The sequence below is a fragment of the Ornithodoros turicata genome, chromosome 9 (genome assembly GCF_037126465.1).
Source record: "Ornithodoros turicata isolate Travis chromosome 9, ASM3712646v1, whole genome shotgun sequence".
In the NCBI taxonomy this organism is placed as follows: Eukaryota; Metazoa; Arthropoda; class Arachnida; order Ixodida; family Argasidae; genus Ornithodoros; species Ornithodoros turicata.
Window position 1 is genome coordinate 22,484,177 of NC_088209.1, and position 25,162 is coordinate 22,509,338.

Here is a 25,162-nt window from a genome sequence, read left to right on the forward strand (position 1 = left end):
GTCGGAACCTCTCAGTGTCTCTTATCGTGTATTCACACGAGCGACATTCCCCGGAATATTACAGCGGAACATGCGAGACATGGCGTAGCTTTCTGCTGTCACTTGAGCAGGGAGGACCTCGATATTCCCGGTTGGGAAATCCCCGATCTCCAAACAAGGAAAATCAAGGAGAATGCTCGACTACTTCGTAAGATGACATGCCGTGTTTAAAAGTGAGGAATCACTATTTCGCCACTCAAATTCACTGACTTTTGATGTCTGTCCAAGTCGCTTGAGCGAACGAAAGCCACATTTTAGCGGCCGTTAGGCCACGACAGAGCAGCATGTTGGTTGCGTAACATTCATATATAATATATAGTTGAAGCAGTAATATCCTGCGACACAGCCACGAGATATTCCGTAGCAGACGACAGGAAAAGACGCTGACGTTGTCATCTGCCAAGTGTCGTCTGCCAAGTGCGCAGTACGCCCTTCCCGATATTCCGGCACAGTGTGAATACTCGACATAATAAGGGACAAAGCTTCGGCTGTGTGCGCTGTGTTTTCGCTTTTTCTTGCATTAGAATCTTCCGTGAGGAGATCTCTCGTGTGACGGTTACAAATCGCAGAGAGAACACGATTTTGTTTCCTATATATATGAACGGACTAAACATGAAGCGTTCCCCTCTGGGCCCTGCAGCTCTTGCTATACTCTACACACATTTCCATAGCGAAAATGGCTGGATGCTAAATTGAGACCACGGAAGTTCAAGTTCGCCTCGCAACTCTTTGTCCCGTCCTGAAGGTTACCGTTGGCTACGCTTCACTGCCGCTTCACATCGTTGGGCATTACAAGCGAAGCGCGAACAGCATGCTTATCGACGTAACAGACATTAACGTTCCGAACTACATTAGGACGACACATTATCGTAGTATTCAATATGTATCACGTTACTCGGTATCCTGGCAGCCAGCGGTCTATACGGTCACCAAAATAACGTGACACGTACTTTCAGTCCATCTATCAAGCTAAAAGGAAATGCGCGCCATGTGTCCGTATCATTGTGTTACAGAACGAACGTTAATGACAGACATCGCACTTGGATTACATGTGTTAATTGTTACTCTTCATGGACACGATCTGTGTGTACCACTGCACTAAGGAGGAGGAGGAGGAGTAAACATTATTTTAAAATACTGGAACTGAGTACCACTACTGAATTCAATCAGAGTTTGTACTCAGTTATCAGTTATAATTTAGGTATTACACGATACATTAGGATGGTATTAGTAGCACTGGAAGTGAAGACGTGAACAAAGGAAAAGGGAATGGACTGAAAAAAGTAACGACGACGGAGGACAATAAAGACAAAACACGGTGAACGTCGCACTTTAAACCTTTATTATGGTAGCTTTTTTAGCTAACCTTTTGTAGCTTAGGAATGGACCTTTTTCACAACTGCCTATGCGCATGCGCTGCGATGCACTTGGATGTGCCGGACAAGGTTACCTCCGTGTTCAACAGATGGTGCTGGATGGGGCCGACCAGAGTGGAAACACCGCGCGAACTCGTCAGCACCGCTCCAAGACCGGTTTTCGTCCTTTATGCTGCCCACGTGGGTTTGTTTCGGCGCGCGCCGAGGGTGGTTCGCTGGAGAGTCACTAAATAGGGGCACAGAGTATCGCATTCCTTTTCCGCGCCGGAGCCACCGTTGGCTGTCCGCGATTGGGCCGATCGTGTCACGTGGTTTCTCCTTCCAAGAACGCGCCGTATGTCCGCATGTCCTTGGTTGCGAGCTGGCTCGACTGCGCGGTGTTCTCCGGTGGAGAAGGGGGAGATTGGCGTCCCGTTGCTAGGCGACGCAGCCACACCGGACCCAAGATGGCGGTCTCGATCGCCGGCGTGGCTCACTGTCGCTACTCTGCTCCCTATTTAGTGACTCTATAGTTCGCTGGAGCGCCGCTAGGATGCGACCCGAATGGGGAAAAAGTACGTTCTATAAAGCTCGCCACTGGTGGTCTTCCACACGACACCCGCCCGTTGAAGGTGAGTAGCAGATATGACCGTACTAGCCTCCGAAGCGACTCTTTCCTGAGTTCTGCGTTGCCCGCATGATCTGGCGGCCACGCACAGCAATCCACGTTCGGGTGGAGTATGCAGGCAAGAATTGGTATACGTGTGCAGTGGCCAGGTATATATATAGGTGTGCAGTGGCCAGGCATAGGTATAGGCTCCCCACATGGCAAAACATGCCAGGACACAACAGCTTTGCTGCGGAACCAAGGCATGTTCAAAGAGTATCCAAGCAGCTTTTGGTGCATCACGAGGGTGCCCAGGAACCAGTTCATTAGGTCACAAACATGAGACAGTATAATGTGTAACACTGTAGCACCGGAAAACGCCAGAGAACCTGGCTGTGCTACACTAGACGACACACACCAGAAAACATATGGGATCCTGGTGTGAAACATCGGAGAACACACACCAGGTGCCCCGTATCCTGTATCTCAGTCGGGGCCGTATGCAATGCAGAAGGAAGGCTCCGGTGCTTTTTTACGGCGATTGCAGAACACGCTATTTGGATCAATGCGGAGGGACCATACGGTCAAGACAGTGGTGCTCCGCAGTAATGTTAACTAACCGACAGCGTTGGAGACAGGTCAAGTATCTCGAAATACTGCTATTTACGACAAGAGAGACATCATGTTTCTGCGTATATTTGTCCGAACATGGTGGAAGTCGTGAACGCTCGAGTGTTATTTCTGACATCTTCGTGACTGCATACTCATACATGCACGTGCAGCTTCATTAATGTTTTTTGTCACATGTTGAAAGAGTGGTTGCTACAATAGAGACGTGTCTAACATTGCATAAAATTGGCATTCCAATATAACCTGCAAGCTGGATACTGTCAACAGACCTTCTTTTCAGAAAAAATAGAAGTTATCCTGGAGCTTGACAGTAAAAACGTTTCTCTGATGTTGTTGGTTCTTTGTTTTCTTCTTTCTGCTGATCCCACTGCTTGCTGTTGCCAGTTGTCTCCGTGGTGTTCGACGATGAAATTTGGCAACGCCTTGGTCGCTCCACGACAGGTTTATTTACACTATGATATTTACAAAGTACAATAACAATATGTTCGTCCTGAGACGTCCGTTCGCCTCGGAGTCCGTTAGCCAAGTCCCCCTTTGTTTCCACTTTCCCGCTCATGGCGTTGTTTTTGGGTCCCTAATGATGCCATTCCCTTCGCACGGCTTAGGTTACACACTTGACAAAAATAAGACAAAAACAATACACCCGTTACCTCGACTGACCAAACCATCCCCAAACCCTGAGATTGATAGCTTCCTGTTTGGTACCATTGGGAGAACCTCTCACGTTAACCCGATCCCCCGTGTTCTCGCTCCAGACTCTAGGAGCACTATCCAGACACCATACATGCTACACTCTTAAAAAAGGGTGTACTTTAACACCTTTTTTTGCCACATATATAACACCCTTTTGGAGAGTACAATTACGCTCAAAAGGGTGTCTCCTCACTCCCTCGAGGGAGTAACATAACACCTTTCTCCCTACTCGAGTGTAATATTACTCCCCGGCAGGGAGAAGGTATTATGCTACTCCCTCGAGGGAGTGAGGAGACACCCTCTTGAGCGTAATTGTACTCTCCAAAAGGGTGTTATATATGTGGCAACGAAAGGAGTTAAAGTACACCCCTTTTTTTTAAGAGTGTAGGAACGAGGATGACATCTTCAAAGTGTCCGGCCGTATTCTCCGGAAGCGTGGGGACAGATAGAAGTAAAAATATAAAAGGAACAAACCATTTCAGTCGCACGGCAGGTTGCAACTTTACGTTGACACCAAAGCACTCACACGAGAAATGACCGGAATTATAGGCACTAGGAATATTTATCTTTTCTTTTTTTTAAAAAAAAAAGCCGCAACAGAGAAAGAGCGATACAAAACGCCACCTCCTATGAGATGCGATTCACACGCACGGGCACACTATATACAGGCGAAATCAGGACATAGACCACCTTTGGACCACAATGTTCCACCACTGACACACTGGAAGTTGAACAAAGGAATTTACTATTGTCCAGTACGGCTCGCAACTCGACGACTGAAAAATAATCCCTGCGAAAAGTGCCCGTTGTCCACTCGCTCCAAAAAAGTATTGTGTCTGCAACTTCCTTGTAGAAGCCTAAAAATACACGCCTCATTACTCTCAGTTTCCTTTCGGTCACGCCAGTAATTAAGCCTAAATGTTGTTATCCGGACGGCAACAGTAGCGCCATCACAGTTATCATGGCCAAGTGATTTATCGTACCCGCTGCAAATTCCAAATCCAGTATGTAATCAGCAGATTCTTTTATATCCAAGCTTCGCAGGCAATAATACATGTTCGTGAAACGAAGATAACGAATGCAGGGAGTTCGTTGGTGCAGTTGCTTATGGAGATTGCTTATCGAAGTCACGTACCAATAGGCTGCAAGGACATAGTAGAAAGTTGTTGGGTGTAGATAAGAAATTTCATCGACTGCAATCGAGCATGCATTTTGCAGGCGCTGTTCACAGGCTGTCCAAGCTCTGTGCGGTACTCAGAACACGGTTAAAACATGTGAAATCAAATGCTCATTCTGAATCAACAGTCTAACGGCTCTGTCACATACGGCTATTCCAATGATCATTGCGAACAATGACCATACATCTCAAGCACTACTGACCCCGTGAGAAATTGACAAGCTGCAAGCCGGATGGCGCAATTCGCGTCCGTCCACAGATCTACATATGTTCTAGTAGTCAAAAGTTGTCTATAGTGTCGGAAAATGTAAGACAAAAATGAAAAAAAAACTTCGAATTTTAACACGGTGTGAATTGTTCATCATGTGTAGCTACCAGTTTAGCATGCACTTTTGAACGACCGTGCGTGATGTATTGTACGACCATGTCGCCCCCGACTAAGTCCGTGGTGTCGACAGTAGAAAAGTAACTTTACGAATGCCAGCCATATGGGAGTAGTCGTAATAACTGCTATACTGCTATACAGAAGTGTGATGGCCACTGGTCTCGTGGACCAGTAAGCTTGCAAACGTGACAGGGGCACGAAGCATACAAGCGGTTCACGTTGCCGAGCCACACATTGGGTATCAAATACAAGCTGTAACTGAAGTACTGTCAATGGCGAATGTTCAAATTTGTGATACTAAGCATGACGACGATGTGTAGAAAACGTGACCACAGCACCAGCGTAGTTTAAGATAATAATTCGGCGTATCACGTCGCTAGAATACTATATGAATGAAAACAAACTCCTTTGCTCGCCAAGACGAAGTCCATAGCTTATGCAGTCCACTAGGAAACTCCTAATTAATCCGTTTGCTGTACCACTTCACGACATAGCCATGTTTCAACACTACGGCATCTCAAAGTTTTTTTCAATGCCACACCCTGAAGGCAAGTGTTTCAATGCACGCACCCCTGTCACACAACCCATCATAAAACTAAAACACTAAAAACATTACACCTCACAACTCGGGCGGTAAGGCTCACTGTAATCTCCTATATCTGTTTCACCACCATAGACTTCACACCACGTCAACTGAAACAGCATCATGAAAGTTCCGTACAAAATCACGCTCGAGTCTTTCGACACCATTTGCCTCCCCCTGGTCCCGTACTGTTCCCACCGATGTTTACAAGCGGATGTCATGTATTGTCGCGCAGCCGCTGCAACGCAGACTTCTCAATCATCATCTCATTTTTTTCTTTTACCAAGCAGTTAATAAATTAACACAAACTCTTATCAGATAAAAAGATAATTTTCAGACGAAATTCGAAGACAGGACCAACCATAACGGAAAGAAGAAAAAACAGAAAGAATAAGAAAGAAAGCGCAGCGAATGACTATTTAGTTTTGATTTGTTGTAGTATCTCTGCATACGGGATGGACATTCATTAAATGTTTAACAATAAGTAAAGTATAACCGCACAATGCTCATCCCATAATGGAAGTTGTCACAGTCCTTGCTTGGGTGATTTTAAGGCAAAGTTAATAACCCGGCGGATCACCCTATATGTCCATACCATACTTTTATACCTGATTGAGCAAAACTGGGTTATACTTATATGGCGACCCTTAGCACGCCTCGGGTGAGATATTTTTTTTTTCTTGCACGTCCCCGTAACATAGGTAAATAAGATTTTCTTCTACACTAGACATAAATAAGACCATGATTTGTGATAGCATGCAATTAATGTTTATGTTACCTAATATTCTAGAATTTTATCAATGAAACACATATCTTGTGAATTGTTGATGATCTCATCTCAAAGATAAGGCACGGCTTCCTTGGATAATGTTCTAGAATATATCACTGCTGCTGCGCCACACATCGGCTGCACAAATTCCAGGACGTAACACTTATGTCTTTACCCCTAACCTCTACTGGTATTGTAGCAAGGGGGATGCCAATGCTGCGTGCCTACGGTAGCTGGCACTCAAAGTTAGTCAAATTTGGTTGCACATGAAGCATGCCGTCAGTTTGGTTCTTAAAAAAATGCCGTCAGTCTTTTCAGTCAGCGTCAACAAAGCGCCGCGAAACAAGCTTTTTTGCAACGCAAGAAAGCAGAAGAAAAAAAAAGGGGGGGGGCAGAAACGAATATAATGGAACGAAGCAAAACGAAACCGCAGCACCCGCCATCTATCACGCTTCTGGGTATCTAAAACTCAGCATTGCGTTCACCTCACACCAGATGTCGACAGCGACTTCACGACGCACTTTTACCCTTTTGCTCTTACGTGGTGGGAAATGTAATGCATTCCCATAAGTCATGACAGTTTTCCCATGCATCGCAGTATTCATTAAATTTTCATGCTTAGTAATGCATAACTAACGCCATAACGTTGTACATTTTATGTACTCTGTTACGTTTATATTGGTACTGGAATATGCGCACAGTTCTTATTCTTGCATTTGTATGTCCCCCCTTCCACGGCGAGTCAATCGCCAGAAGTATTACAAATAAATAACTTTCACCAAGTAATGACGAAACTTTGGCATTAAATTTTGTCGGAAGCCTCTAACACATGCGGTCCAACGAGGCATTTGATGCGCGCACTGTATAGTAACGTGATTATTATCGCGTTCAACTTAAAACTAGTTCGTCAGCTACATACGGCGTTGTGGATAAGGAGACGAGATAGCGCGCCAGGAGAAATATTAAAGCGCCACCACCATGGCCACCACGCAGCGACACAGCACCGGGCACACGACCAATGAGAATGCAGCGAGAATGCAGCGATTGCTCCCTCAATCCTCCAATCAGAAGTCTTTCCGTTCCGCTCGCAGCCTCATCGGTTCGGCGTCAAAACAGCCAACAGCGAAGCAGAGTGAGTATGACGGATTACATTATCTGGCGGAGGAACGATCGTGACCTCTCAGCCATCCTACCTGCGGCGGAGTGATACTTCAAGACGTGACGGACTAGATTCCATCTTAGGTTGAACACGACTGTAGTCGTTGCTTCGTTGCACATTCCCGGTGATACTGAGTGGAGTTTCTGAAAAATCGCTTCGCACGAATGATTTCGTCGAGAGATGAGAGCAGTATGCATAATCTAAATGAGCAATCATAGATAAGGTTAACTGCAGCGTTAGAAAGAGTTGGTGTCCAAAGACACCACTCGAAGACGTGCTGGATAACAAGGAATTTTCCTCGCCCATACACGACACAGTTCAATTTTCAGCCCAAGCAATGAGTAATGTCATTACTAGGCCCCGGAATTTTAGGCATTTGCCTATGAGTGCTGCGACATTTTCGGAGCTGCATGACTTTTTATCGACTCTATTGAGTTGTAGCCTTCTTTAACATTTTTAGATGCCATAATAGCCTTTTCTTTCTTTCTTTTTTTTATGTGCGAATGCGCTTTCGCTTATGCTGAGTGCTGCATTTTGCATTTTACGTGCGCATCTTTGCATTTTATAGCCTATTTTGGTGTTTTTGAGGGCTTAAATGCCTGCTGTTTCCATCGTTTTTAATGCCTATATTTCCGGGCCCTAGTCATTACCCATTACCGTGCAAAAATGTAATGACATTACGTTACTCATTACAGAGATATAATGCTGCACTGCGTACTCCCCATCCTTAAATGGCAACTTCAGGACGTTCCTATAGCTTTTTTTATTATTATTCCGTGTTACCGCCGCGAAGCAAGTGCGGCTATGAGCAGCGTAGAGATATGGACAGATGGAGAGAGGACAGCAGGAAGGAGTGGGGGACAGGGGGGGTTGCGTCCCTATAGAAAAGCGTTTTCATATTTCCTCGCGTTTCAAAGCGTACCTATTTTCCGTGACAAGTAAATTTTAATTCCGGGACGTTGTCTCTAATTAAGAAGCACAGATTTTGACTTTGACGCGTCCCCCGCCTTCGTCCGTAACAGAATAAAGATGTGTTTGTCACGAAAGTCACGGCTGCTGCCGATGCCAACGAGCGCACCAAATAACCAGTAACAAAATTGTTGTCTGTCAACATTACATCGCAGTATAGCGTTGCGGTGTTATGGTTGTCTCCAGTCAATACTGCGTGCAGAACACAGAACAGGCGGGCAGCAACACCAACGCATTCCTTCACTCCTACCCGCGCGCCATCAAACTTTGGAATTCATTGCCCGAAGGAATCGCATCCATCCATGATCATTCATCCTTCAAATCGGCAGCAGCGCATCACCTTACTTCGCAGCGCACATAATCATGTTCTTAGTTTGTATTTTCAATTTAGACGCTTGTCTAGACTGTCTGGCCTCCCAGCCACATTTATTATTCAGTGATTGTTATAATTGTTGTGATTGCTGTAATAATCTTCGTTTCTTTTTTCTTCACCAATGTAACGCCTTCTGGCCTTTGGGTTTGTTACAATAAATAAATAAATGACATTTGCCCACGCTCGTAATTACAACAATGCAGCGCATGGGCCACCTATTTGGCAGTTGACGACAACCGGTTGAGGAGACGTGCACTGCATCAGGACGGTACAGGATGAGGGTTCGCAGAAGCAAAGATGGATCTGTTTGCCCTTTCTTATAGGCCGGCACAAGCATCAATCAACAAAGGTTATCCAGCAACCCTGACAAGTAAGTGGCACCAACGCACATGGGCGTCGCACCAGTTTCCAAGGAAATTGATCCCCCTAGCTCTTCCGTTATCCCCGTCTAGTTTCTGGCACAGACTCTTCAGAGTCTCACGGAGGGGTAGCTGTCTGTATAGACGGTGAGGTGACGATGACAACGCGCGCCACTAATGTCGCACGTACAGGCTGCTCCCTCAAGGCCTCGAAGGCGCGTAATCAGCTCAGTCTTATCGAAGTCTCGTCTTGGAGCGACGCCATGGGGGTTGAGAAGCTCTCCCGAACACGTTTCATCGTCGTCGAACAGGACCTACGTTGAGGGACACCATCTCGTCTATATATCGTGACTCCCAGAATGTGGGAATCGGCGTGTGGGACTTGAATCCGCCCACACCCACAAAGCAAGAAGAAGAAAAATTGAGTCTCAGATACCAAGAAGCCAAGATTTTGGTAATCAAAGGAACAAAAGACAAATTGGCAATTATATACGGCAACTACCCCAATGCATGAACTTGCATTGTACTGAATATTGTATATCGGATATATCCGTCACCGGACAACAACGGCCCCTGGGGCGCACTGGTTAATATGTTGGACTGTTACTATGTAGACTGTTGGACCACATTCGTAAAGCTGGCATTGTTCGATGCGAAACTAAAACCTTTGCCTTTGGCCGTCCTCGGTTGTTCAGTCGGTAACGCGTTGGCTTGCTGAGCTGAAGATCGCGGGTTCGATCCCAGCCGAGGACGGTGACAATGCGAAGGGGGGTAAACATTGCTTCCAGCACCCTATGTCGGATATTTCCGACACACGTCGAAAGAACCCCAGGTGGTCGAAATTATCCGCAGTCCCACCCTGTGGCACGTGCAGCATATTGCCATACAATTGAGCCACCTTTGATGAAAACCTTCACCGATTCCTTTGTACCGCAAACGCAAAGCAGTGGAACGATCTTCCCTGTTCTCTTACCACCGATAATAATCTCAAGTTGCTCCGCGTGACATTATACATATAGAGCCTGAAGTTTTAGGGTTTTACCCGATTCTTTCCCGAATTTGCACCCCGAATTGAAGGTTCACCCTGTAGGGTGAAACCCGATTTTTACCCGGCAAATTCCCCCCACTGGGATGTCTGTAGGAATGCATTAACTTGCTTTTTTGCAGCAAATGCAGTTACATCACCGTTTGTACCAAACCACCACAGTTAGTTTGAGTAACTGAACCCGATTTCTCCCCGAATTTAATATACCGGCTGTTTTTTTCGCCCGAATTCAAATGAATTTAGTGCACACGTTTATCTACCCGATTTTTACCCCCCGAATTTTGAAAAAAATATTTCCCGAAAACTTCAGGCTCTAATTATACACTATTTCCAGCATGGTTCTATCGCGGATCATAACTTACTGTACATCTATTATCTTTTGCGTTGTGCTGCATTACATTATTGTGTCTCTTGTTGTACTCTCTGTGCTTATAGGACCAGTAATCGCATCACGGTCTTTCTTGTGACATTGGTGTGATCTAGTGCAAGCCATTCAGCAGTATTCCATACTGACGATGACGATGATGATGGATAGAAGTGATATTCCATAGTGCTGTATTTCACTTGCTTGAGTTTGTTTGTATTCACTTGTTTTGAGTTTGCAATCCGCTCCACTGTTTATTGTCTTGCCTGGATGGTAATAAATAAATAAATAAATAAATAAATAAATGAAATGATGGTGTGATGGATGAATAATGATACTGTACCCACGAGACCTTGATATGGCACGAAGTTCTCGTGGTGATGCCAGCGCACAAAGACGTAAAAGTCACAATATCAGTAAAGGAGACCAGTATATGCAACGAGAAAACGTCACCGCTGTGGGTGGCCCTAAATGCTGTCCACGTGCAATTAATTACGCTGCTTTCCAAAACAATGATGGACGCGAAGCTCGCCCGTACCTGTTGCAATGCGGCAAATAGACGTAAATTACGGAGGAGGTTGTCATTGAAACGTCCCGCGCTGTCGCCTGTTTCCGTGGGCAGCGACCCAAAGCGGACGGAGAAATGTCCGGACACGGCGGGCGACCGAAAATGCACAAAGGGACACAAACAAAACCTGTCTGTCACGCATCAAACAGACACTGGCTGCCTCCAATACTTCCACGTTGACTTTTCATTACTGCTCACTGCCGGGAGCATCTCAGCCGGAACGTCGAAGCACCGTGGTTGGAACTATACACCGTAGCAGACACGTACAGCGTGCCATAAAAATGTATTTAAAATACGATACTAGATACTGAAGGGGGAACGCACTTAGGATACGGAACAAAAAGTTGGAAAATAAAGTAAGTACAGTACAGTAGTAAATAATTTAGAAAGCATTTTGAGATACCGTATATTTACCTGTGTATAACGCGCACACCTAGAAACAAGCCGAATTTGAAAAATGTTCGATGTATAACGCGCACCGCAATGGTGCTACAAACTGCCACCAGTATACACAATAAACCAAAGCGGTGTATCATATATGCATGTCCTATATTTGAAACATATTTAGTCAAATCAGTTAGACTCCGATGCAACAGCGTCGCTGCCATAGTATACTTCAGTCTCCTCTCTGCTTTCCGTTTCGCGTACCTTATCAATCACGCCATTCTTCTCAAATGAATTCAAGATTATTCACTCCTGAATAGCATCCTTACACAGCTGCATTAACCGAAGTCCAGTGTCCTCAGGGAAGGGTAACGGTAATGGTAACGGAAACAGAAACGGTATATTACCGAAATTGGAGATGGTGACGATAACGGAAACGGAAACGCATACCACGGTCCTCCATTACCGGAAACAGAAACGGAAACGAAAATTATCGTCCGGTACTGAATTCGGGTAATGGCTATTCCCGTTGTGGGATGGAATTTGAGTGACTTTGTATTTTTGTTTTTGTATTTTGATGACTCCATTCCCGGTAAGGCTCTACATATAGTACACGAGACCATGGAAAGAAGGCACAATAATGGATCTCGAGGGTGCATCCCTCGTTTACCTCGTCCCTAGGCATCCTAGGCAAACAGAAATTCTACGCTGAACGCGAAAGGCTTCGATCCATGCTGATTATCTGCAGTGCTACCCTGCGGCATGGGCGGTTATTTCCCACTGAATGTTGCCGCCAGCACCGTCGTATGTTGTCATAACACTTTGGGTCAGTAGTGTCGCAATAATTATCAATACGGAGAAGCGCTGACTGAGAACCATACACTTTGCAAGCAGCACTCACCGGCGTTTCATCAGCTCACTAGCGCGTGCGGGACGATTTACGCAGGATTAATAATGTCGAACGCCATTTCGCCGAAAATGGACGTTTCACCGAATCGGTGGCCGCCGCTTTTTCTTTCGGCAACGTGTGAAAAACGTAAAAGGCTCTCCTGACGACCTGACCCAACCTTGGTCAGTCTCCCCAACGTGTGAAATACGGAAAGGCTTTCCTGGCCTAACCTTGGTCAGGCCAGGCGTCGATGAAACGGCGTTCGATGAAATTGGCCGACACCGTCTCGCTCCTGTGTGATATTCGCGCTCACGATAAGTTTTGACTTTTGTGCTTCCGTTTCTGTTGTTTCTCAGTTTCCTTTTTTTTTCCTCTTCTTCTTCTTCTGATTTTCCTCTCCTTTCTTCTCATTCATCTTCCTTTTTTTTTTTCTGTTTGACTGCTGTGACTCTGTATGACTCTTCGTACCTGAGTGTCTTCACTCCGAGAGTCTATGTACGTTCATGTGCTCAGAGTTGTTCACGTGGCATGGAGTAGCCGGCTTCCACGTTGGTGGTGCCAATTTCTCCACGTTTTTCTTTTTTTACTTACTCACTCACTCACTCACTCACGACATCGCGCCATCAGTTTCGAATGATAACGCCTTCGTACTCTGTGACAAAAGTTATTCGGAGATTTCTTTGACCGTTGTCGGCGTTCATGATCAAGGACACGCGCAGCAGACGAGGTATGTAACGTCGCCGCAGCCGCTGTCCTCGGGCAATCCAGGGGCTTCCCTGCAATCCAGCTAAGACAGAGCAAAAACCTGTTCTCGACCTCTTCGAGAAAAAGGCTAATCGAGTCGTCGGTGCCGTTCCAATGAAACGCGCTCGGGAACCCGTCTCAAAAATATTTCTGGTGAAAAGCGAAGAACTCAGCCGTGCCTGACCTTCCGGGGAAGCCTTGGAGTACATTTTGCGTTGACACCCCTACGTCGTCACTGCCCTTCGTTTTCCCGTTGAGTCTAGACGCGTGGGCTCGCATGCCTTTGGGACTGACTGCAAACACTGTGTTGTGCAATATCGCATCATCGACAGCATTAGTGAAAGGCGTATGTCAGCATACCGGTATCCAGCAGTCACAACACAAAAGTGAAATGAGTGTACGTATTAAGGTGGGCAGCGTTATGGTGGCGAACGGCCCATAACGCTGCGTGCGGTGCTGCGGCATGACGGTTATATTTGTGCCACGTTGTAAGGTGATGAAAATGTATTTCGAACCTGGAGATGATCCGCGGAGATATCAGCTCGAGCTGCGTTGTCTGGGAGTTCTCTCACGTGAAAGGCAAATGCCTAAACAGTTTCCTATGAAGTCTAGTGATGTTACGAACGTGGCAAGGTTCGAGTTCGCAAATGTTAGAAACTTTCGAACTTTTCTCAGAAAAATTCGCGAAAGTTCGCAAAAGTTCGACTTCACTGCGCATGCGCTGGCGTGACCTACTCGGAAACGTAAACAGTCCAACGTACGCCACTCAGGGCTTAATTAGGCTTAATCACATCAGACAATATGGACTCCTGTACGGTATGTTCGATAAATCAGTTAGCTTTCCTTCGATTTGTACTTTTCTAGCAACAGAAACTTACCTGCGCCTACCACGGTACCACCTACTCCTTTAAAACAGAACTTCACCGCATAGCACGCTTCTAGCCAATCATCATCTCGAATGATATCGTTATCTGCCCTGATTTGTTGAAAACGGGAGGCGTACGCCTTTTTTGTGACACTTATGCAGCGCATAATTGTCACAAAAATGGCGTACGCCTCCCGTTTTCAGCAAATCAGGTAAGAGAACGATGTCACTCGAGATGATGGTTGGCTAGGAGCGTGCTATGCGGTGAAGTTCTGTTTTAAGAGTGTAGCATTCTTACATACACCTTCGCAGATTAAACAGACAGTCAGTAAAAAAAACAAAGCACGTAAGGACAACGGCGCAAAACTGCTAGCAGTTAAACCTTAAATGTACAAACTTCGTGTACCACGAAGCCAGAACACTAGTGGGCTCTGGTCCGGGGACGAAAACCGGCGGCCGAAGCATCGTGGATACATTGCCACGAGCTCTGAGGGCGACCGATTCCTCGGTTTCGGTTTCTGCGACTTTTCGCAAACAGTTTCGTACCAGACAACTTTCAGGTTGGACAGTTGAAGGCAGACTGACTGGCCTCATTTATTGCATGTTCTTCCATTGCGTGTGCAGTGTTGCCTAACTCTCAATGAAGACCCCCGAGGGATGTGCTCGCATGTTTTCTGCAGTGCATAGTCGTGCGGGACTACCCGTCAGGGAACACTACGCGCCTGCACGAATTTTCGAAGGTATCCGCAAACCTTCATATAGTTTCGGGTTCTCCAGGTGCCTAGGTGACGTCACTGCGAGCTCTGCCGTGTGTCTCTTAGCAACAGCTGTAGTGAGGAGACGGATCTCATCTTCGAAAAGCAATGTTGCCAGACTCAATTCGACAGATGAGTCGCCTCATGACGTTCTCAAGACTAAAAATTAATTTTATGATACTTCCGCGCCACCTAGAGAGAAAAAAAAACTGCAGAATATACAATGTGACACTGTGTGAGACACCTACATTACAATGGCATATGGATTCGGCACTGAAAACATGAGGTTCAGCCTGTACGCTAAATCGGTTCTGCGTCCTTTCAGTCAAGGCGTTTACGGTGCTATACAGCGCGACACTCGACGATACACTATACATTACTGGAGCGCGAACAACATGTGCCAAAATGAAGCCTCAAAGAGAACATTTTGGAAAATGCGTCTATTGTTCGTGTTGGGATGAGGGCAAAAAAACCTTGGTGCGACAAACGTTGTATTGTCCTATAGTGAAAACCATTCCCACTGTCAGAGTTTGGAAAGCGTTGGCGTTCAGGGACAGCGTCAATGAACAACTAAATAGCGATTCACTGTACTCTATTGAGAAGTGGCCTGTGCGTATAAAAACCGGTCTCCAGCACAATAAATGCGGCTGCACACGCGTGGGAACTCACATTTGTGCGTAACTTAAGGAATATGTGGCCAATTGACTTAGGCTGTTAACGATTCATTGCATAACGCTATTAATGGTTATTATAGTCAGGGAAACAGTCACAATAGAATGTGCGGTATCACATGCACATCATATCACAGTCCATGAGCCAGCATCACATCCACCTCCATGATGTGATGGTGAATGATGCGTTGAAGGCGATCATGAGTGAATTTGCCCATCTCTATATGCTTCCATGGCTCCTGACGTCAGATTGGTGGTGACGATGATTGGTGAGATGAAAATAAAGGTGGCAATGAAAATTAGTACAGAAGAAGAAGAAGCTGATTCCCCAAAGCACCACAGACCTTTTCTTTCTTTTTCTGTGTTGAAATTTTAATTTAAAGTCACAGTATCCATCCCTCCATGTGAACTTGTCACAGCGCCCACGGCTTCCCTGACATTTATTTCCTCTGGCATTTTTTTTTTTCTTTTCGCGTTACAGTGTACGTATCGAGCGGCATTTTGATTAATACTATTCAGGGTGTTTCTTTTTAGCTGGAACAAATTCTTATAAAAATGGGAGTTGCCTTAGGAGGCTTTTACATTTTTCATTGGATTAATTTACCGGGCTGCTACTAGGAAGCCATTTTTTTCTCAGGGGACTATTTAACATATATATATTTCAATCAACTTTTTAATTATCGACTTTATAGAGCACATTGCAACCGCGATATTAAAGCCTGATCTCCACATGATCCGCTCGAACCAGTGATGAAGCACAAAAGTAATCGCAGCGCGCGCGCTACGGACCTAACTATTTCAACTGCACCGTCCGCTACGAACCGCAAGTGATCGGCAAAAGAGCGACAGTGATGTCGATATCTTTACCTAACGTCACAGAAAAGCGCTATACGCGATTCAGGCACAGCAAAAGGCGATTCGCGAGCACATTGCAACTGCAATGTACTCCCTCGAGTCGACAATTAAAAAGTGTATGAAAATGTCTCCGTTAATTAGTCCCATAACTGAGAAAAAATACGGTGTCCTAGTAGCAGCCCCGTCGGGTAATCCAATGACAAAAGTAAAAGCGTCCTACGGCTACTCCCCTTTTTATGAAAATTTGTTGCAGCTAAAAAGAACACCGTCCTGTATATATATTCTGCACGACAAAAAGCGCTTGTCCCTAGGCAACCATCTCTATAGCGTCTCAATAGCTGTCAGCGAAGCACGGGCAGTGCGTGGAGTCGAATGGCGGACATGATAGTCGTAGCGGACGACGGAGTTGTCATCACCCAGCAGAGAAGCCGCCAGTATGAAACCGACCACCTTGGCCGCGTTGTGGGCGGTGGTGGCACTTTTGCGTACTTAGTATGGGAGTAGCGAATATCGCTCCGAGATAAAACGGTGTCGGCGCGCTGCGGAGAAACGATGAACTACCGTAGTGTGGACCGCTTCCTCGCGTCGTCTGCTTTTACACGTTTATCCCGCGTTCAGTGCAGTAGGTGGAGCATTGGGGAACCGAAAGGTATCGCACCATCGCGGCACAAGTGAATATACACTAGAATTACGGAAAAGAACCATCAACTCCGAACATCGGCCAGCGTGTTATCCACACTAGAAAGGTGAAGGTGTCGCCATCTATAGGTCTATAATATCGCACATCGGTACGTCGCTGTTATATGTTACATATATACGTCGCGTGATCGTGTTGACTTCTCGCCACTCACTCTCGGCAAATGGCAGAAAGACGTCGTATCTCTTTCAACTACAGGCATGCAACATACCCGGTGTCTCTAGTTAAATCCCCGGGCTAAATAATTCGGGAACGGGTACACCAATCGAAGAACTTTGGTTTTAACAAGTATCTGTCCACTACCACCTACAAGCGATGCACTGTGTGAATGAGCGGGATCGAGGCGCTCATTATTTAAATATAGATTCAAAAAAAGTTTCGCGAAAAACAACTTCTGAAGCAGGGCACCGTTGGCATTTAAATGGGCACTACCCCTTTTGGAACCTTCAGTGGACATCTTTTAGAGAAAAATTCGCCAGCGAAGCGGGTCATTGTTTGCAGTAATTAATTGGTTTCGGTTTACATATTGTTGTCGCGGCTGGTCGCTGTGATGCGCGAAATGACGCTCTTCCACTCCCTTATCCACCAATTAATTACGTGTTCTTGAGCTCACTTCGTAACGGGGAGTGCTGAAGAAAACGTGATAAGCATGTGATATCAAGGTACTATATGTGATCAACTGTGTTTCGTCCGTGCGATCATAACAGAGAAATTGCGCATATCACTCAGATAAGCAGGGAAGGGGACTGGCAAAGCCTGTCTGGCACTGTTACATTTTCTTCAGCACTCCCCGTTGCGAAGTGAGCTCAAGAACACGTAATTCATTGGTGGATAAGAGAGTGGAAGAGCGTCCTCTAGCGCTTCACCGCGACCAGCCGCGACAAACATATGTTAATCGAAACCAACTAATTAATGCAACAAATGACCCGCTTCGCTGGCGTTTTCTTTTTCTTTTTTTTCTAAGGTGTCCACGGAAGGTCCCAAAAGGTGTAGTGCCCATTTTAATGCCAACGGTTCCCTGCTTTAGAAGTTATGTTTTTCACGAAACTCATTTGAATTTTTATTTAAATAATGAGCGCCTCCCACTCATTCACACAGTGCGTCGCTTGTATAGGTGACATTGGACAGGTATTTGTAAAAAGGAAAGTTCTTCGATTGGTGCACCTGTTCCCGAATTATTTAGCCAGAGGATTTAACTGAGACACAGTGTATAGCTCCACGAACCTTGGTTTATTTCCACAATTTTCTCTTTGTGGCTGTTAACGCACTTCGTTGGATGGAAAAGCCAGTCCCCTCTTGCCAAGTAGGTCAACTCCGCGCCTCTGCTACACATACACAAGAGTGGCACATACCACGCTTCGCTGAACCACTGTCAGAATTCGGTATATACGATAGGTGCGACGTGAAGCTGTGAGAATCCTTGATACTGCTTATCACACAGAGAGCTTTCCGTAAAAGTATGCTGCATCATCGCAACACTATATATAGTTACGGATTCTTGCAGAGTATATACGAGGTGTGTTCAAAAAGTACGCGGACTGATATCATAAAACAAATGTACTTGATTTAGAAGTTACATGTCCGGGTCCCCTTCAAAGTACTCCCCTCCAGAACGGACACACTTATCTCAACGATGTTTCCACTTGTTGAAACAGTCCTGGTACGCTTCGTTTGTAACTTGCTTCAGCTCCTTCGTCGCATTCTTTAACTCGGGAACTCTCTCAAATCTTCTTCCTTTCAAGAGTCTTTTAAGTTTTGGGAACAGGAAAAAGTCACAAGGAGCAAGATCAGATGAGTAGGGGGGTGGGAAAGAACAATGATCGAATGTTTGGCCAAGAACTCCCGAGTTCTGAGGGCTGAATGGGCTGGAGCGTTGTCGTGATGGAAAAACCAACCGCCACTCCTCCACATTTCTGGCCTTTTGCGACGGATGGCGTCCCTCAGACGTTTAAGAACTTCAATGTAGTAAGTCTGATTCACTGTGGAGCCTTGGGGGAGATACTCGTGGTGAACAACACCGTTGGCATAAAAGAAAACCGTCAGCATAACCTTGACATTTGATCGAACTTGGCGAGCTTTTTCGGGTCTGGGGGACGTGTCACTCACCCATTGGGATGATTGGACCTTCGTTTCAATGTCATAACCCTAGATCCATGATTCATCACCTGTTATGATCCTTGACAAAAAGTTTTCATCTTCTTCTGAACTATGAAGCAGTTCCTGACAAACCTGGACGCGATTGGCTTTTTGGTCGTCTGTCATCAGGCGTGGCACAAATTTCGCAGCAACGCGGTGCATCCTCAATTTTTCGGTCAAAATCTCGTAACAAGATCCTACTGATATCCCACACTCTTCAGCAAGCTCCCTGATGGTCAGACGTCGATTTGCCCGCACCAGGGTGACTGATTTCGTCGACGTGTGGGTCGTCAGTTGACGTGGAAGGACGTCCAGGACGCTCGTCGTCTTCAATCGACTGTCGACCACCCTTAAAACATTCATACCACTTGAAACATGCCGTACGCTTCATAGCAACATCACCGTAAGCCGTGTTGAGCATAGCAAATGTTTCAGTCGCAGATTTTCCAATGTAGTTTAACACAAAATTTCACAGCAAGTCGTTGCACCTTCAGGTCATTCATTCTGAAATCCGACAAACGAAAAAAAAAAAAAAAAACAGACTTCACTAAACACAGCGTAGCTAACCAACAAATGAAGATAATCTCCAATCGGAAAACGGCGTTTCATCAGATGATGTACAGAAACCTAGCGGCACCAAGCGGATTCCCTTGGAACCAACTGGAGTCGTGCAATTCAAACAGTCCGTGTATTTTTGAACACACCTCGTATATCGTCGTGTCGTTTAGTAATTGATCTCATCTAACCCATAGTTCCTCCCAACGGCCGTCTAGCACCGACGAATGTCAGTGCACAACAGTGCCGGATATACCTCGCTCCCGGAGCTATACGAGATACGCTGCTGCCGTAAACCGACGGAAACAATGGAGAGACGCTCCAGAGTCTATCCTGCCCGCTTCCCTGTCCTTGGTACGTGATTCTATACACTTGGCAGAGGAAAGTCGTCGGTCATGATTATATGGTATTTGACAGGGATGAATGAGGAGATTGGCCAGCAGTACTCAAAGTGTAACCAACGAAAGGCGTTTATTGGTAAGACTTCATGTAACTCTTCTGAGTAAAACTGAGTATTAACCTTCTATCACTCTCTCCAATGCTGATCGTTGGTGAATCGTGCTTCAACGGAGCAAAAGAACAGAGCAGAACGTATGCGGGCCGGCAGGCGTCGATGCTTATTCACTACCTCGAGAACAACGACGACGACGATGATGATGATGCGAAGATTTTTTTTTATTATTTCGTGTTAGCGCCGCGAAGCAACTGTGCCTGTGAGTGGCATATACAGACGTGAACGGATGGAGAGAGGACAGCAGCAAAGAGTGGGAAACATGGGGGTTAGGATATGCGTCCAGGGCCGACTTCATACTAACCCCCTGTTCCCTATACTCCTCAGGCTCAGAAATCCTACGTTTCTGGACGGCGCCCACGGGTGAGGCTACTGGTTGAGGACCCCCCCCCACCCCAGCAAAGCGTATACAAGACACTCAAAAGTACATGCATGTGTGCGTGAGTGCCGCAGCACCCAACCAAAACATATTTTTATATAGTTCATCTCTATGTCGACCTTCCTGTCCTCAAACAAACAAATAAATAAAAAATCAAGAAAGTACCTCAGGAGAAACTTAACGAACAAGTATTTGTTACTTCCTTTATTCCCAGTTTATTTCTTTTCCCCCTCCTTTGTGTGTATGTTTTTCTTCGTGTTCTTTAACTAGCTCTGTGCAGGTGTACTGGGGTAGCCAGCCTGTCTTTGTTGCAACATATCATCATCTACATAGTTGTAAGAAGTACACGAAAAACGGACTTTTGCAAAGTATATTTGTAAGATACTTTGTAAGATAAGGAGTGTTCAAGCTACGTACAAATCTGGCCCCAAGCATATCCGGTCCTCCGAGGCATTCCATCATCACCGAGCAGGATTCATGTGAGGGATCTCTTCTACACGGTGACAAAAACGACTCAACGGGACGGGTCGTCACATAGCTCCGGCCAAAATGTGTTCCTGCTCTTAAATGCGCAAAAAAAAAAAAAAAAAGCAATAATAAGTCCTCCTTCCACATACTTTATGCAGGCATGTTCTATTGGCTGATTCATGTGTCTGTTGCCGCAGCTGTCACATCATGTCTGCTTTGGAAGAAGAGCTCTCGCACGTAGACAGTCATCATGAATCCCATTGAAGTCCACCCTCTCCTTCTTGATGTCCTCTCTCCATCCGTCCATGTCTGCTCGCGCCCGCTAACACGAAATTTATTTTAAAATACATATAACAAACATTGGAGGAACGAGTGACCGACGTCCACTCTACTCCGATTCCACCTCATCCGTTTCTCTAAACCTCGACCTTTTTTTTTAAAGGAGAAGCAAGCCGGCACTTGCCTGGCTGACATCCCCTTGTGTGTGAATAAACATATACCCCCCCCCCCCCACCTCACCTCACCTCGACGCAGTCACCTGTGCTAAATTTGAGCAGCACTGGGTAGAGGGTGTTCTGCCTGCGTAATTTCCTCCGGTAGAGCTCCGGGATGCTAACAGGATTACTCGGATTAACGGACCCTATGCACGGCTTATCTGGCTCATCTGCTGCGGGCTTTTCCCAGCCCCTTGTCCCCCACGACAGAGAGTGACCTCCTCCAGACGACGAGTTCTATTTTTAACCTTGCTGCCCGATGCTAGTGGAACACTCGGAGCAAATATACCAGCAGGACAAGTTCGGTTAGGGTAGTCAAAAAGCATGCCACCGCCCGCGTGGAGGGGGGACTACGACTAGCTAGGTTACTGGGGCACGAGACAGGAAACACCTGCCGTGGAAAAAAAAAAAACTGAGGGGCGTGCTCGACGGCTGGATGGGGTGGGGGCTACGTTCCCCAACTTACGTACCCCATTGAAGTGGTGCGTTCATTGTACGACCTCTATCCCCCCCCCCCCCCGCTCGCCGTTCATTCTTGCGCTGATAGTGTTCGAGAAGGGAACCGGAAGCGTAGTAGAAACTTCAAAAACTCGGACAACAATATATGTTTAGTGCAGGGAACGCCGTACGCGGGGCTGCGTGAGACCATCTGGTGCAGATACTTCGAACCATCGTGGTACGACTCAAGGAGACTGGACATCATACAACGAGCACAGCTGAGCAAGTTTGTTCCCAGACGCACTTTTATTTTTGATTTAAAAGACATCCACTGCAAGGCAAACACTCATATCACATGTTCCACCGTGATTGCTAAGAACGACAACACTCAACGCTTTCAGCAAATGTGATGGCAGTAGCATCTCACAAAAACATTCACGCAGAAGACACACAGTATTTACAAAACGGCAATGGTAGGTTTAAAAGAAAATGCAGAAAATGTGTGAACCTACAATTATGATCACTGTACAAAGATCCTACTGAAAACATCACAAGGCTGCTCCCTCTTGTGAGGAAGTCAAGGCACGAGATTCTTGCACCAAACAATGCGCTACATAACTCTGGAACCGCAAATTTCTTACTAAAACGACGACTCGAAGTCCGTAAGGAAACGTTGGAAGACGTTGGATTTGTTGCTACAAGAGACTTTCGTAACGATATGACACATAATGTAAATAAAGATCTCAAACTTCCAGAACAATGGTGGGGACACCCATGGTATACTCAGCATTCACTCCGGTGAAAAATAACTCTGGAACTCACTAATACTGCGACAAAAAGCTACACCCTCAACCATACAGTGTGGCCCCAACTAAAAGGATGTAGAATAAATCGCATTCTGACACAACAAGTACGGCGATTGGTCCCCTCCAGCCATACTCAGCTCAAAATGTTCATTAAAAAAGAAACGCAAAAGGCGAACATGTGGCACTTGAACAGGATATGAGTCGTCGTCAGACTACCCAGCCCTAGAGGATAAGTAGAGATGAAATGCAGTGGCTCCAACGCACGCGGAAGAGCGTGTCAACGGCCGCGGCCCGACGCACGCCGTAGCGGCGCAGAAGCGTGAAATTACGCGTTGTCGAGGCTCTTGTGATCCAGGCGGCGAACGTAGTCGTTGACCAGGTCACGGAAGTTGATTGGGTCGATGTTCTTGCAGAGCAGATCGAGCACGAGCCAGTCGCCCAAATTGGTCCTGTCGCAGATCCTTTCCACATAATCCTTGTTTGCCAGTTTCGCGCGGCTGCGGAGAACCATGAACCGGATCCGGGGAACAAACATGATGGCAGCGCGGTAGACCAGAACTAGGGCCGAGAGCACAGCCAGGATAATGAACCAGAACCAGAGGAATACGTAAATCTTTTCGTTGATAATGTTGATAGGCAGGATGCACATGGCATCGTGCTTCTGCACGTCTCCGGATGTTCCGTACATGTGGAACGTGCACTTGGTCAGCCTAGGGAATACCTTGATCATGGGGTCAAAGCGGACGGACCAGTCCCATTCCGTGAACTGTAGCACGCGCGCACCGTAAGCCGAAAATTCGCCTCCCAGGAACAGATCCATCAGGAACATCTGGCCGACCACGTTGATAAAGTTGAGAATCTCTGCCAGTACATAGCCGTAGAAAAAAAGGTTGTGGTTGTTTAGGTTGACAGTGAGGTATTCCACGAGAAGGTTTCGGCTTTTCTCTTTGTCTCCTTCCGACATGATGGGATTGTTGAGCCCCAAGATAAGGTTCTTTGTCCTTCCGCCTTCAATTGCCTTCCAGAAATAGCGTGGCACGTAAAATAGTACGGCTTGCAAGAAGAGCACGAAGCACACCCACTGATAGTAGGCATGGTAAACGCGTTGCTCGCCAGGAATGTACTTGTCGACACCAGGGTAGGGTATCTGCACTCCAACTTGCTTGTGCCACGCGTCGGTCAGCGAAAATGTGGTATGGATCCAGCAGAACGTATCCAGCAAGTCGCTGGGCACAGAGTCCTTTGAAATGCAGTCGATAGGGTCACCGATGTACTGCCTGCCGGTGACGAGGATGCTGAATGCGATGAGAATGCACACTGTGGCCTTGTAGTGTAGCCTGAAGACATTGTTGTCGATGACTGTAAAGTCAGTCTTGAAGAAACCCTTGAGGTTGCCGAAGAGCTGATCCATGATGGTGGGTGACGGATCAGCCTTCGGAACAGCGACAGAAACTCCCCACTCTGTGCCTACCTGACAGCTGAATGCGAGTGCTCTGGAACGAAGGAACCGACGGGACGCAGTTCCCTCTCTTAGGCACTTGAGCCAATCATGGCGTTGCAGAGGGACATTTTATGCCTGTTCGAGGCCCCACATCCTCTCTCACGTAACTTCCCCTCTCTTATCCGCTCCGGGAACAGCCGTCTTTCTGTTCTTTGTGTGAGCCAAGCAACCGGTCTAGCTGTTTATCTCCTTTTTCTTTCGAGAAGAGGGTGTCCCATTCGGGCAGAATACTATTGAATGTCACTTGCGGTTTCAGGGGCCATGTGTCGTTCCACGCAAGGTCATTGCAGTTAACCCGTAGTTTTCCACTCATTTTCAACTGGGCCATGCGACGCCAGCTGACACGTCATTCCCATTACCCGCGTGTTTATCTCCATCTGATATCCTTGCCGATTTTGGCGTCGCCACATGCTGGACACCTATCACGCGGTACACGAGATAAACTGCCTTTAGGGTTGCCACCAGGCCGGTATTATACCGGCACGGCCGGTTATTTGCTCGCTCTGCCGGTTGCCGGTAGGAAGGTGATACCGGCAGCCTTTTGCCGGTATTTGTGGCTCAACACCTTTCATTGGGGCTTTTACGGGGTTTTCCTTTCAACATTCCACTACAGATTGAATAAATCTGGTGCACAGACCCAACTCCGTAGTCACCAGTCGTTTTCTTAGTTATTCATTATTGTTACCATTGTTGTCTTGAGCGAATACGGTCGTTCTTTCTCTCACTCTCTGTATACTATCCACCCCTCACCAACTTCTCTTTCCCGCGAACATTTCCTCCTTTCCCTCTATTTCACCTCCTCTCCCTCAGCCGGCATTTTTCACTGCGAAAGGTGGCAACCCTAACTGCCTTTGCCAATGTTGTAATACGAGCAACATTCATTTTCTCCTCAGAACTGTATGCAACATGGCTTGACGAAAATGCTTGAGGCCTCATTAT

General features: G+C 46.4%; 2 protein-coding genes and 1 long non-coding RNA gene across 4 annotated transcripts in view; 1 reads left to right on the forward strand and 2 right to left on the reverse strand.

The window, feature by feature from the left end:
• The window catches only part of LOC135368366 (cuticlin-1-like), a 201,634-nt gene that overhangs the window by 111,538 nt on the left and 64,934 nt on the right, over positions 1-25,162 (reverse strand). The window lies entirely within an intron of this gene.
• On the forward strand, positions 19,703-20,380 carry LOC135367816 (uncharacterized). The gene is made up of 3 exons (XR_010414530.1): positions 19,703-19,753; positions 19,824-19,980; positions 20,044-20,380. It is a non-coding gene; the product is annotated as an uncharacterized LOC135367816 (long non-coding RNA).
• On the reverse strand, positions 22,183-24,247 carry LOC135368360 (innexin inx2-like). The gene has a single exon (XM_064601568.1). It carries the CDS (start codon positions 24,131-24,133, stop codon positions 23,048-23,050), a length of 1,086 nt encoding a protein of 361 aa, XP_064457638.1. The 5' UTR covers positions 24,134-24,247; the 3' UTR covers positions 22,183-23,047.